Source organism: Rattus norvegicus, chromosome 11 (genome assembly GCF_036323735.1).
Source record: "Rattus norvegicus strain BN/NHsdMcwi chromosome 11, GRCr8, whole genome shotgun sequence".
Lineage (NCBI taxonomy): Eukaryota > Metazoa > Chordata > Mammalia > Rodentia > Muridae > Rattus > Rattus norvegicus.
Genome location: NC_086029.1, coordinates 69,730,807 through 69,744,986, shown reverse-complemented (window position 1 = coordinate 69,744,986; position 14,180 = coordinate 69,730,807). Strand labels below are relative to the sequence as shown.

At 42.4% G+C, this 14,180-nt stretch overlaps 1 protein-coding gene across 2 annotated transcripts in view; it reads left to right on the top strand.

Moving 5' to 3' along the window:
* The window catches only part of Cfap44 (cilia and flagella associated protein 44), an 85,002-nt gene that overhangs the window by 45,012 nt on the left and 25,810 nt on the right, over positions 1 to 14,180 (top strand). For both annotated transcript variants that reach the window (XM_063270671.1, NM_001134590.2), the window contains exons 23-27: positions 460 to 656; positions 3,483 to 3,657; positions 6,493 to 6,670; positions 8,774 to 9,286; positions 12,531 to 12,734. In XM_063270671.1, coding sequence (XP_063126741.1) covers positions 460 to 656; positions 3,483 to 3,657; positions 6,493 to 6,670; positions 8,774 to 9,286; positions 12,531 to 12,734 — 1,267 coding nt within the window. The remainder of the gene's footprint in view (positions 1 to 459; positions 657 to 3,482; positions 3,658 to 6,492; positions 6,671 to 8,773; positions 9,287 to 12,530; positions 12,735 to 14,180) is intronic.

Sequence of the window (14,180 nt, the reverse complement as noted above, 5' to 3'; positions counted from 1 at the left end):
AAATCTTTGGTGAGTAAGTGTTCATTTTTTTCCCTTCCTTTTAGCTTAGGAATCCCGTACTTATACACAGATATTTACATTTTATATAATTTATGTATTTTCATTCATTCTTACACAATGCATATGACTCATTGTCAACAGTGCATAGAGCAGTAGATAACACATATTCAGAGTTTGTTATGATTTGTTTTCCATTAAACTGGAGCCCAACTATAAGTTGTCCCTTAGCACATATTAGCAAAATTTGGTGGTATATTGACTAATAATGGAATGTTTACTGGTTTCACTAGAATTAATTTTTTATTACTTTTCAATCAAGTGCAACCCAACTTTCATAGCACTCCGATGGCAAAGGATGGTTAAATTTTGAGCAGTGCATAAACATATTGGCATAATGTGATCACTGCAAAATGATCAAAATATCAACTATTGCAAATACCTATTCTATTTTTTTTTCAGATTTCGTGAACCATTGGAAAGTGACACCGTTGTGGTTTACGCCATCCAGAGTGACCACCAGATAGCCTCCTATAGGCTGGTGAAGCCCTCTAAGTATTCCAAGTTAAAACGTCCAAGTCAGACTGACAGAAGACCTAGCAAAATGGAGAGGTTCGAAAAGGAAGGGCCTGGCAAGAGGGAGAGCCAACGAGATACAGGTGGGCGTCCGGACGACAGGAGGCTTTAAGTCCATATCAGTAAGGTTTCCCAACAGACTTGACTTTTCATAGAACAGGACTTAGACCCGCTCTGGTGTCTGGAGCTCAATTTGTCTTTCCCCTTCCATGATCTTCCTCCTTGGAATAGGTTATCTTGCAAGTCAGAGCTGTGTGGTAATGCTAAGACTAGATGCAGGCGCACTCCCCCAAATGCACTGTACCTGTTTTCTTATTGGATTGCTGCTAAATCAAACCCACAGTGGCCGTGTTACTCAGACCGAGGATGAGAACATAGGATGGTGCAGCTTTCCTACCTCCCATATCCAAGTAGCCTCTGATATAGAGTATCCCCCAGGTTCTGTTCCTTTCCATATTCCTGGTTCTCTCCCTGAAGCACATAAAGCTAAAACACTGTATTTCCAACTGTTTTCCAAAAACATATAAACAGAATGCAGGTGTGAAGATAGTACCTAACCTCTTCCCTCAGCCCCCAGCCCGCCCCTAGCCCCAGCCCGGCAGCCTGTTTCCTCCAGAAGGCTAGCCAAAGGAAGACAAGATCTGGGGAGGAAAATGTGATGTTCATCTGTCGCAGACTGACTTAATTCACAGAACATGACCACCTCCAGTTGCAGCTTTTTTTTTGCAAACAGAATAATTTCATTCTTCTTTATAGCTGGATAAAATTCAGTTGTGTATTTATAGCACGTTTTGTTTTGATCTCTACTTTTGTGAGCTCTGGCTAGCCTCAAACTCACTAGGAGCTGAGGCTGGCCTTCAACATCTGATCCTTCTGCCTCTCCCTCCCAAGGGCTGTGATTATAGACGTGCCCATCACACCTGGCCTATCATTCATTTTAATGTATGTCTAAATGTATATCTTTGTATACACTGAACATGAGTCACTCCTCAACAGACACCTGATCACTGGTAAAACCAATTGCTTTAAAACTGTAGTTTCTATGTGAGGTGCTTCTGATTAATTTTTACACTTTTCCGTTTGTTCTTGAGAATTTCATAAAAGAATATAATAAAATATGATCTCTCACCGAATCATGTCTTTTTTTTTTTAAAAAAAGACCTACTAAATGCAATTAGTGTTGCCCATATATATTTGGATGTGGAGCCATTCACTAGTGCACAGGAATCCTACAGTGGCCTTTTCAGAAAGGGTCTTGTTGTTGTTGTTGTTGTTGTTTTTGATTTTTTTAAGTGGCCACAGCCTGTTTCTCTTGGCCTGAGAAGTGTCAGTTCAAACTCTATGTCAAATGCCCACTCACTCAACCCCATCCTAACGCAGCTTTGCAAACACACTCTCCGGCCGCCGCAATCTTTCCCCGCTCCCACATTATTTAAGCCACTTCGTAAGGAGCTAACATTATTTTTATTTTGCCAACTTCCTTCATATTTGACTATGAAGCTTACTCAGTCTATGCCCTGCCATAACATTTACCCTTTATAAAAATTAAAATCAAAGGATTTCTTACCGCAGTTCGCATTTTTAAATCTCTTACTTTCCGACACTGTATAATTGCAACATTGCCCTTTCTCTTTCCTCTCTTAAACCCCGCACACACACACACCTCCTGTCTGCGTTCAAACTCATGACCTCATCTTTCCATTGTTTCATACACATATGTATACACGTACATAAGTGCAAGCTTCTTGGTTGTCTAATATTCCTTACATGTATGCCTCCGGGGATGACCATTTGGTATTGATAGGCAGTTGCTGTGCTCCTCCCTGTTTTTTTTTTTAAAGATTTATTTATTTTATGTATGTATGTACACTGTAGCTGTCTTCAGACACACCAGCAGAGGACATCAGATCCCATTACAGATGGTTGTGAGCCACCATGTGGTTGCTGGGAATTGAACTCAGGACCTCTGGAAGAGCAGTCAGTGCTCTTAACCGCTGAGCCATCTCTCCAGCCCCCGACTATCCATTCTTAGTTGCCTCTCATTCTTGATGAAACTGGGGACATGTGGCCTTTCCCCCATCCACTTTGGAATGTCCATTGTCCTTGTTCAGCCCAGTCATGTTGCTGACACTCGTAGGAGAAACGGTCTCACAGTGAACTCCCTGATCCTCTGCGTCTCTGTTGTTCTTTGGCAGTGCTCCCTGAGCCTCAGGGACGGGGGCTGGACCATTATTTTGCCAACTTTTTAAATAGAAAATGATTAGCAGCAATAATTGTGCCTGCAATTTCTTTTTTTTTTCTTTTTTTTTTTTTTTGGTTCTTTTTTTCGGAGCTGGGGACCGAACCCAGGACCTTGCGCTTCCTAGGCAAGCGCTCTGTCACTGAGCCAAATCCCCAGCCCCGTGCCTGTGATTTCTATTCTGACTTTGCACTCTAGAAATAGTAGACAACCTAATGAGTGTTCAACTTACTTTTCTGTAACTCTGAAATGGCGTGTAAGCGTACCTGCTCAGCCATTCTATTTTCCATGGCCAGTACAATGTTTTAAAAATTGCCTGAGATACTCAGTATCTTATTGTAAAGTAGGCTTTGAGTGTTGGGTAGGCTAATGTAGATATTCTGAGCATGGTATGCTCAGCTATGATTTTATTCTACGGGCTGGATATCATAAATAAAATTTAAAATCAGTCACTTTCAGTTTAGAGTGGGTTTATCAGGATTTGACCCAGGATCAAAGGTCAAAGAACATCTGTGGTTCGGGGGTTGAATTCATGGTAGTTCCATATTTTATCTGTGTGTGTGTGTGTGTGTGTGTGTGTGTGTGTGTGTGTGTGTGTGTATAGGTTGAAAACAGAACTTGAGAGTTATTTTTCTGTCTTGGAAGTATTAAAAAGTAATTCTTTGTACAGGTGGAAGTCTGAGCCTACAAGAAGAAGTAGTATTGGAAAAAGGGAAGAAAGCTCGGCCTAGAACTTTAAGTGAAATTATGGTAGAAAACCAAATCGAGAAAACAAGGAAACTCGTACAACAAGCCGAGCGGGCTCAGCTTAAGATCCTGCAGCGCAAAAGGGAATGGGAGGAGCTGTGAGTCACGTGCGGCTTATATTCTTACACTCTTAATTTGTGACCCCCAAATTTAACTTCACAAATGCTGTATTTGTTTGACATGGTTGGTACTTAAATGAAGACGTTAAAAAAGAACAGAAAAAAAAAAAAAACAGAAAAGCGCTTGGCTCAGGAACACTGTATGAGACCTTGCTGCAGCAATAGTTCAGTTTCTGTGTGAAACCCTTCTGTCTTTTTTTTTCCTATTCTTTTTCTATTCTACTCTTTTCATCTTGCTGACCTCACTTTGCATTAAAGATTGATTCTGCATTACTAATCCTTTTGCCTTTTATTACTTATTTTTCATTTTATTGTCTGGAACGCACTCTGTTATGGTGGCTGAAAATAATGAGACGAGATACTCTTGTTTATCTCTGGCGTTAGGGAGAATCACTCACTCCATCCTTTAGGATTTTACACTTTTTTTTAATGAAGTTGAATAAATTCTCTTTTATTCCTAACTTTTTTATTCACTCATTTATCAGCAATAACGGGTTGTTATCAAAGCAATGTGGATTTCACAGAAGCTGTTGAGAGCTGTTTACTCCTGTCCCATGACCTGAAGGTGCTCGAGTAGGCTCGCCGTTGTGTCTTTGTACGCCCAGTAGAAGTCATGAGTAAAACCACCCGATTTTGTAGTGTTCCTGAAAGACGACTTCAAATACACATTCAAACCATTTATTATGATAGTACTTTTCAGAGTTCACTTTTTCTCTTGGGTCAATTTTTGAATTTTTTGTCTTTAAGGAATTCATGGATATTTTTTAACCTAGATTGTCGCTGTGCGGTGGCTTTTTTGGTTTTGTTTCCATCACTTGCCTTTAGTTGTGGGGAGTTACTAATTATTACCTTATTTTTCTTGGCTACTCTAGCTTATCATTTACCAATCTTATTAACGTTTTCAGAAACCTAACTTTTGCTCAAAAGTATTAAAATAATTGCCTACTTCCTGCATTTCTGATTTTAAAAATGAGTTCCTTTCTTGTCTTGATTAATTAGGTGTTTCTGTCTCCTTACAATGTACAGTGCATTAGCTTTGATTCCACACCTTTCTTTTCTAGTGTAAACCCATAAACTATACATTTTCTTCTAAGCATGAACTTACCCATGTTTCATAAATTTCATATATGCCAATTGTCACTCAGTACAAAACAAAATTCCAGTGAGTCTTAAGATTTCTTGTCTTGGGGTTGGGGATTTAGCTCAGCGGTAGAGCGCTTGGCCCTGGGTTTGGTCCCCAGCTCTGAAAAAAAAAGAAAAAAAAAGATTTCTTATCTTACATATGTTTCATTTACATGTTTGCTGCTTGATTTTCAAATGTTTAAGATTTAAAAATTAGCTTTTTGGTCAGATTCCTTATTTCATTTCTTATTATCATAGAGAGCAATTACGTTAGGTCTGCCGAAATCTAGGCTATGGTGCTCCATTCTGTCTGGAAGTTCATCGTGTACTTGACTGTGCATTACCGGGTACAGTCCTCTGTGAGGGTAGACTGGGGCAAGGTGGTTGATTCTGTGGTTCAGGTCTCCTAGGGAAGGGTTGCTCTTAACCGGTAGTCAATAGTCATTCAGCTGGTGAACAGTTACTCCCAGACGTGCCTAACTGTCCGCAGTATTCAGCAGCTCCCTGGTTTGTATGTTTCTAATGACCCATCCTATTTCTCATTACATGTGTTTTGATTAGTACTCATCCACGTCATTGAAGACAACCCCATAGATTTCTAACCGTGTTATCTCTTCTAGCTCCATATTCTTTCTGTGAAAGGCCTAGCTACTGTTTCTCTGCCTCCTCAACGGGTGAGATCATTGGGTTATTTTTCGGTCAGTAAGACTCTGAGCTTACTTACTCTGTAACCTAGTAATCTCTGCCAAACAGAAAACCAGGAACTAGAATGACTTCCTTTTAATTCTCCGAGGAGTTGGTTTCCTATTACCCATATTCAATGTCTCGTGACGATGCTTACATGTCTGAGTGTAACTGTTTCTTATATTTTCGGTTCAGGTTTCTAGTTGCCTACATCATGAGGACAGTTTATGGTCTAGGCTCCATTTCTCTGTTATCCACTCCTCCTCTTCCTTTTTACCCCCTGTGAACATTCTCCCCTTTAAAAACATAGTCCTTCCTTTTGGTGCAGATCTACATATGTGAATAATCATTGAGGAATACACGATTCCACGGGCTTCCTCTTAGCAGGGGTCACAGTCTGTGTCCCCGGAGGGCTTTTCTCTGAAAGGAAAGAAAGCTCTGACTTCAGACCAGAAGCATATGCTCACTCCAGCTGGCAGACTTCACGTTCATTGTGGTCGGTTGGAAATTCCCAATTAAAGACCTCACAAAGGATACCCAAAGATGCCTTAGAGCACCCTAAGCGTCCTGTTTCTTTAGACATCAATTCCTGAGATTTGTCTTGGTATGAAGCTACCACTGACTTGTCTCTGTGGAGATGGGAAAGCAGATGCATCCATTGACAGCCTGTCACTGAAGGTTACCAAATACATCCAGGGTTCCATTTCACTCTACGCCTGCGCTCTTGAGGCTCTAATGAGAAGATATTTCCTAGCCACCTCCTGGGGCATTCCAGGTCACAGCTTTTTCTAGTCTTATTTATTGGTGAATATAATTTCACCTTTTTTCCCCGAACTGTATAACTGGCTTCCTAATAGTTTTTCATCCTATCCTCAGCTTCTCTGATGATTCAGCATTGCTTTGTGTACCTCTCAAAAGTTGTTCCCATGGAGTTCTGGTTGGAGGTGACAAGTGTGCCTCTTGAGTCTGTTGTCACCTTCATGTCTATGCTATCTACTTCTCTGATAGTTACAAGAGCAAACCTGATGATGACTATGAAGATCCCAGAGATGTCCAGGCCATCAAAGAAGCCCAGACATTCATGGGAGATTTCAATCTGAAGACAGCCTCGGACTACAAGATTCCCGAGCACATGAGAATCAACGCAGCCAAGAAGGAGGAGGAACTGGGGCTCCTTGACACGATGGTACTTAACACCCAGACTCCATGACCATGAAAAGCATCCTGTTGTTAAGTAGAGTCTTCATGACCTCCCGACCTCCCGTTTATCTCTCTGACCCACACATGTATAGACACAGAAATTTGGAGCTGAAGGCGACTTTTGTAGGAGTCTAGAATATGTCCTTCCCCTTTTATAAATGATGGGACTCGGACCCAGAGAGGGCAAGAGATTGGTCTATCCGTGTTATCAGCTCCTAGCGCAGAACCGCCCCTCAGGTTAATTATATGGCTCCATGCCATTTTATGGGAAAAGTCCTGTACTGTTTCATGGACATGGAACTTCTGAACTGCAATGGAACCCTTGGTAGATTTCTTCTTCTCCCTGCCACACACCACTAAATGGTTGGAATGAATGTCATCGTTTAATCTTTTCTTTATAGAACTTTCATCTTTTGTCAGAAATGAAATACCAACCAACCAACCAACACATTCATCTCTGAGTTTTCTAAACTGTTACCCATCATTCTCAACTCTAAGCCTCATTTTTCTTATTAAATGGCTTTTTTTCCTTCCTTGTCTATTCCTGCATTTCTGACCAATGCTAATTCCTTGGCCGCCCTTTAAATCGTTAGGGGATTGCTTCTTTACACTTAGAGGCTCAGAAAGCATATGGCTACTTTGTTCAAAAGGAGCATTAACTACTTGGATACCTAGTGTGGTTGTATAGACTACACAGTTGTATTGCATTGACAAGGGTCAGTGTCAGTTCTATATCCTGTAGGTAGTATGTCCTGAGAAGTGGAAAAAGTATCCTGAAGAAGATATGTCCTTTTCTTTTTTGCAAAAGGTATTATTTATGCTGGTGTTATAAATGTCTTGGCATGCTAGCTAATATTCATAAATGAAGGATCAATGACCATGACTTTATTCTTCTGGTCACAATCAATATTTCAGATGTCTTACTAGTGACCATTTAGATTATAGATTACTTTTCTAGTTATTTTCACCCAAGGTAAGTTTAATTTACTCATTATATTTCTTTAGTATTACTTATTTCTTATTCACAGACACATATTCTTGTGAATACTTTGCTTGTTTGTTTAATGTGTGAGAATGTTTTACCTGCATGTATGGATGTGCCCCTATGTGCATGCATGGCGTTGCCCACAGAAGCCAGAAGAGGGCATTGGATCCTCTGAAACTGGAGTTATAAATGGTTGTGAGCTGCCATGTGGGTGCTGGGAATCAAACTTGGATCCTCTGTAAGAGCAACTAGGTGGTTCCACACATACCCAGTGCTGACTTTTCATTTTAATTCTTTAAAGACTCATCCTCAAGTAGGTAAACATATTGATCATGTTTTAGTAAATATATAGGTCAGTTTTAGAAGACTACTTGACAAAGTACATTTGGTCTTTTTTAAAAAAACCAAAAACCAACACTATTTCATGTGGAGTGATGCTCGGTCTGGTTCGCAGCCTCATTGTACACAGAGGTGTTGTGCTCTTGGGCACTGGGAGATGCTTCTAGGACAAAGTATATAATGAGCAAGTCATGGGTGTATGCAGTGCCTCGGAGCAGATGTGCTTTGGCTCAAATAAGTAGAGAAGAGAAAAACCGCAGAAAGATGTCATGCTGTGCTCTGTGATACTGATGTTCGGGATGACCACAAAGGTGTAAACAGTAAACAGTGGCAAAAATACAGAAGGAGAACGGGATGACTTATAGTTAGGTCCTATGTGGGCAGGCAAAGGTGAATCTAAAAGCAAACAAACAAACCCCAAATTTCCATCTAGGAAAAGAGCTAGTTAATGCCCAGAGTGACCAGCTAAGCACCAGTCTCCTGAGAGACTTCCATGAAGAGGATGAAGGACAGGAAACCCAAACTTGAGAACAAGCAGAAAGGTCCAATGGGAGAAAGAGAAAGGGGTCAGATCCAGGCTTGCCTCCAGTCTTAATGGGCGGCACCTGAAAGCCAGAGGGAAGCATTAACAGAGTGCTTCGAATGGAGATGCTCGCTTTCCCCTAGCCTTGCTAGCCCAGAGATAAAGGGTGAATATCCGTTCCAGGGTGCCGTCTGTGAGAAGGTTGTGATGTCGCTTCCCACCCTCTCTCTCCCTTGTTCCAGGCCCACGGAAAGAAGCGGTACATGAACAAGTGCATACTTTCCCTTCGAGATCTCAAGTTGGCCGTCATCGAGGAGATCCAGTGCCTGGTACAAGAACTGAAGACCATTCAGTCTTCCATCCCCCCGGCCAAGCACATGACCATCCCCCAAGTCCCGCAGATATATCCAGAAGAAGTCCCAGAAAGGAGATTTCAGTACGACGAGGAAACACTCTTGAGATTTAAGAGGAAGCAGCAGAAGCAGCGGCAGGATGACAAGAGCAGCAACAGCAGCAAGCAGTCAGGATCTGGGGCCTCAACTGGAGGAGGGCTAGGGTTCCTCAAGCTGTCCTCTGGAAAGGAAGGAGACCTGACAACGAGAGACTCCCTGTCTCGGTCGTCCAAGGCATTTGCTTTCCTGGAGCTTCCAAAGGCAACCGAGTTTGAGAAGGCAGAGCCAGGTGACGTGGAGTTGGAGATTATGAAGAGAGATGAGGTTAAACATTTGTACATGCAACAATTTTTGTGCAACAGGGTAAGAGGCAAAGCCGCCCCTTTATGGAAAGCTGAAAGAATGAATAGTGGTCGATTTCAAATTTCTCTGCATTAACCTTTCCCCCAAATGCTGACCCGCTCAGTATTCACTGGTTCTCCCCCTCAGTAGTTCCCTAACTAATCTTTGGGCTTTCTGTAGAATGTTGGAGCTCTGTATCCTTTTTTCTACAGGGAAACACATCAGAAGACACTTGCAACTCAACGAAGTCATGGTAAAGGGAACCAGAGGGACAGTCTTGAGACAATAAATAGGATGTACTTAAAATGGAAGCCTCTGCTTTTCACACTGTCTCTCTGTCTCTGTATCTCTGTCTTTCTGTCTCTCTAGTCTCATTTTGTAGCTCAGGTTGGCCTAAAATTCACTAGGTAGCCTGAACTGGCCTCCTCAAAGTTCAGGATTTCAGGCGTGAACACGCTGGCCCATCCACTCTCCGTTCTTTAGTGTATAGGTGGCTCCAGTAGGAGGAAGTATTTGTGGTGGTGACTGGATTCGGTTCTACTCTATAACTGGAGTGACAGGTGCTGTTATTTCCGGGGAAACAAGGAGCTCCTTCCTCAGCTCCACCCTGCAAAAGTTAACTCCCCAGCCTTCTCCATCATCGCCTTACTCCACCCAGGCCTGTTCTCCTACTAGTCCTGCCTCCTTAGCTCTCTTTTTTTACCACCATTTCATAACGGGAGCTTTTTACCAATTCCTTGTCATTGCAATGACTACCTTTCAGAGCTGGGACCATTCAAAGCACAGACCAGTCCAAGTCCTCTCTGGCATCACCCACACCCACCCTCTCCTTGTTTCTGGACTCCCTCGCCCCTGCGGGCAGCACCTTGTGTCTTACACTTGTCTTGTTGATGTCTCATGTGTGTTAGCCTTGTCTTACCAGGTAGATTTTACCGTCCTTCAGATAAGGGCCATGTCGCTTCACATGTCTCTTCTGTTTCCCTCATATTGTCTAGACATGAGACACATAGTAGATGTTCATTCACAAGCTTTGCTATAATCACATTAATTTATTGATTTTATTAATTTAACAAACATCTGTTGGCTATGCCACATGCAGGGATTTAATAGTACGGAATACAGCAGTGCTCAAGAAAAACACCCACTACCCTCACAAAGCTAGCAAGCTGCCAGCTACAAGAGTCAACGGAACAGGGATAACCCATACAGACCTGCAGACTCCTGTGGGCTGGTGTCACAATGGCTTTTTGAAAAAGAAAATGCCCTCCTGCCTACAGAGAAATTAGGAATAATTCGGCCTCATTGAATACACATAAAGGAAACCCAAATATGCACTCTCTAGCCATACTTACTTAAAAGCTTGGGTCTTTTCCTTGGGTTGACTTCTGAATTTTTAGCACTCTAAAATTCTCTAGCAATTTGACCACCACAAACCCACAGACATCTTTCTGTCCATTATTCTCTATCAGGGGGTGTCACACACACCAAGCTTTTGATGGTCAAGAATTGCTGTGACGTAGAATCCAACAAATTACATTCAATGGTTTTCCGCTCCCCACTGCACAAGTTTCCTTGAGGTCATCAATAGTCATGGTTCCCTCTTAGGCTTTTCATCAACGCTGCCATGAGTAGGTAGAGCTGTGCCCAATCAGAGTACTCATGACGATATACAGCTCCTTGGCCATAGTGGAATAAGGTCCAGACCAGGAGTCAGGACTTGGATTGTGGAGTTGGGACTTGGATTTCTGTTTCCCCTTTCTATTAAGGTAGCCTTGATTACAGGGCAATCACCTTTAACCTCATTTCTTCATTTCAAAAATGTGATAATTAAATAGTTTCTTGTGACTCTATTATTATATTTGCCTATGTAAAACATTTTTCATTCTTTTTCAATTTTTATTCCCCTCTCATATATTACATTCTCACCAGTTTCCCCTCTCTTCACTCCTCTCAGCCTTCCTCCATCCCTTCTTCCCCAGATCAACTCCTCTTCTGTTTCCCTTCAAAAGAACAGATATTATCCTCCCAGGGATACCCACCAAACATTGCCTAACAAGATACAATGGGACTGGGCACAAACTCTCCTATCATTGCTGGATGAGGCAACCCAGTAGGAAGAAAAGGGTCCTAAGTACAGGCAAAAGAGTCAGAGCCACCCTCTACTCCCACTGTTGGGAGTCCCACAAGAACACCAACTATACAACCATGAGGTATATGCAAAGGCTCTTGCTCAGACCCATACTGGGTCAATGTTTGTCACTACGGTTCCTGTGAGCTCCCATGAGCCCTGCTTTGTTGATTCTGTAGGCTGTGTTCTCACGGTATACTTGACCCCTTTGACTCCTAAAGTCTCACCCCATCCCCCACTTACCACCCCTGATCCTGCCTTCTTCAGGGTTCCCTTGTGTTTTGGTTAGGGTTTCCATTGCTGTGAAGAGACACCATGACCAAGGCAACTCTTATAAAGGAAAACATTTAATTGGGGCTGGCTTACAGTGTCATACATTTAGTCCATTATCCTTATGATGGGAGTATGGCAGTCCATTATCCTTATGATGGGAGTATGGCAGCCTACAGGCCGACATAGTGCTGGAGAAGGATCTGAGAGGCTACATCTTGATCTGTAGGCAACTCTAATTCCACACTGGATGAAGCTTGAGCATAGAGACCTAAAATCCCATTCCCACATCCTCCAACAAGGCCACACTCCTAGTAGTGCCACTCCCCATGGGCCAGGCATTCAAACACATGAGTCTATGGGGACCAAACCTATTCAAACCACCACACCCTGGCTCTGCCTAGAGGCTGTGGGTCTCTCCATCTGTTCCCATTGTTCATCTATTGCTGGATGATACCCCTCTGATGACAACTGGGCTAGGCACCTGTCTACATTTTCAATTCTTTTAAATAAAGGAGTTAAGAGTAATGTTTATTTAGACTTACTGTGAGAAAGCTTTAAAAGTCGGTTAGATTTTATATATATATGTATGTATATATATGTATATATATATATGTATGAGATGTCACTGAACAATGGCTTAATCAATAGTGATAAAGTAACTTTAAGGACTGTATTATAGAATTTCCATCACTAAACTATGCAAATTTAGTGCCACTAATAAGTGAGTTTATTTGAACACATAATTATATCTCTACTCAAAATATATGATGAGAAATATTTTAGATATAGTAATACTGTTGGAGAGTTTGAAAAAGAACATTTTCTTTTTAACTTCCATATCCTCGAATCTCTCTTCTACCTCAGATCAAAGAGCTGACTGTCACTTTCGATGCAGAACTTCATCTTCTAAGACATCAGAAACTGAAGCTGGACACTCAGATGAAATTATCTGACCTACACCACGTCACGCTATTTCAAGAAATGCTTCTCCTCAAGAATTTTGAGAAACAGGAAAATATTCTTCAAGAGCGAGTTAACTCCTTAGACCGAGAGGAGCAAGACATGCAAGTAAGGACAGCTGGGTCCCGGCTGGCTGCTCTCCTTGGGTCAGGGAAGATCAATTTGATTCCCCAGAACCAATGGAAAGAGCTCGGCACAACAGCCCATGTCTGCAATCCACATCCAGGAGGCAGAAAATGGAGGGTCTGCGGCTCTTACTGGTCAGCCAGTGTAGCCGAGCTGGAAGCTTCAGGTTCAGTTGAGACATGGTGTCTCGGGGAAACAAGACAGAGAAGGCCAGCAAGGTAGCTCAGTGGATAAAGGTTCTTGCCAACAAGACTGACGACCTGAGTTCAGCTCTTCAGTCCATTCACTAGACCAGTGGTTCTCAACCTTCCCAATGCTGCAACCCTTTGATAACAGCTCCTCATGTTGTGGTGACCTCCCAACTATAAAATTATTTTTGCTGCTACTTCATAACTATAATTTTGCCACTGTTAGGAATTGTATTGGAAATATTTTTGGAGATAGAGGTGACCCACAGGTTGAGAACCACTGTAGTAGATGGAGCAAGGCAACTCTCAAAACTTGTCTTCTTGACCATGCATGCCACACAGGCGTACACACACATGCACGCATGCACGTGCACACACTCACACGCACACACACACACATGCACGCATGCACGTGCACACACTCACATGCACACACACATGCACGCATGCACGTGCACACACTCACATGCACACACACACATGCACGCATGCATGCGCACACACTCACATGCACACACACATGCACGCATGCACGCATGCACGTGCACACACTCACACGCACACACACACACATGCACGCATGCACGTGCACACACTCACATGCACACACACACGCACACACACACACGCACACACACATGTACACACTCACATGCACACACACACATGCACGCATGCACGTGCACACACACACACGCACACACACACACACGCACACACACACATGCACGCATGCACGTGCACACACTCACACGCACACACACACACACACACACATGAGAGACATTTAAAAATAATAAAGTAGAAAATGATTAAGGAAGACACAATAGGGAGTTGAGGATTTAGCTCAGTGGTAGAGCACTTGCCTAGCAAGCACAAGGCCCTGGGTTCGGTCCCCAGCTCCAAAAAAAAGGAAAAAAAAAGAAAGGAAGACACAATATTGATCTCTGACTTCTGCATATTTGTGAACACATGTACCCCTGCAGACATATGAACATAAACTCACACAAAATCTAGGAACTACTATGAGATAAAACCGTATCTGTCTTTGTATTACTAGTTTAATTTGGTTAATGTAATTATCTCCTGTTGCAACCATTCTTCCGCAAATGATATAGTTTTGTAAGAACATTTCTATTTGTTGACAATTTCACATACTCATATAACAATGTATCTTTACCATTTCCACCCATCAGCTCCTTCCTTCCAGTCCCCAGCCCCTCCCAACTAATCATATTCT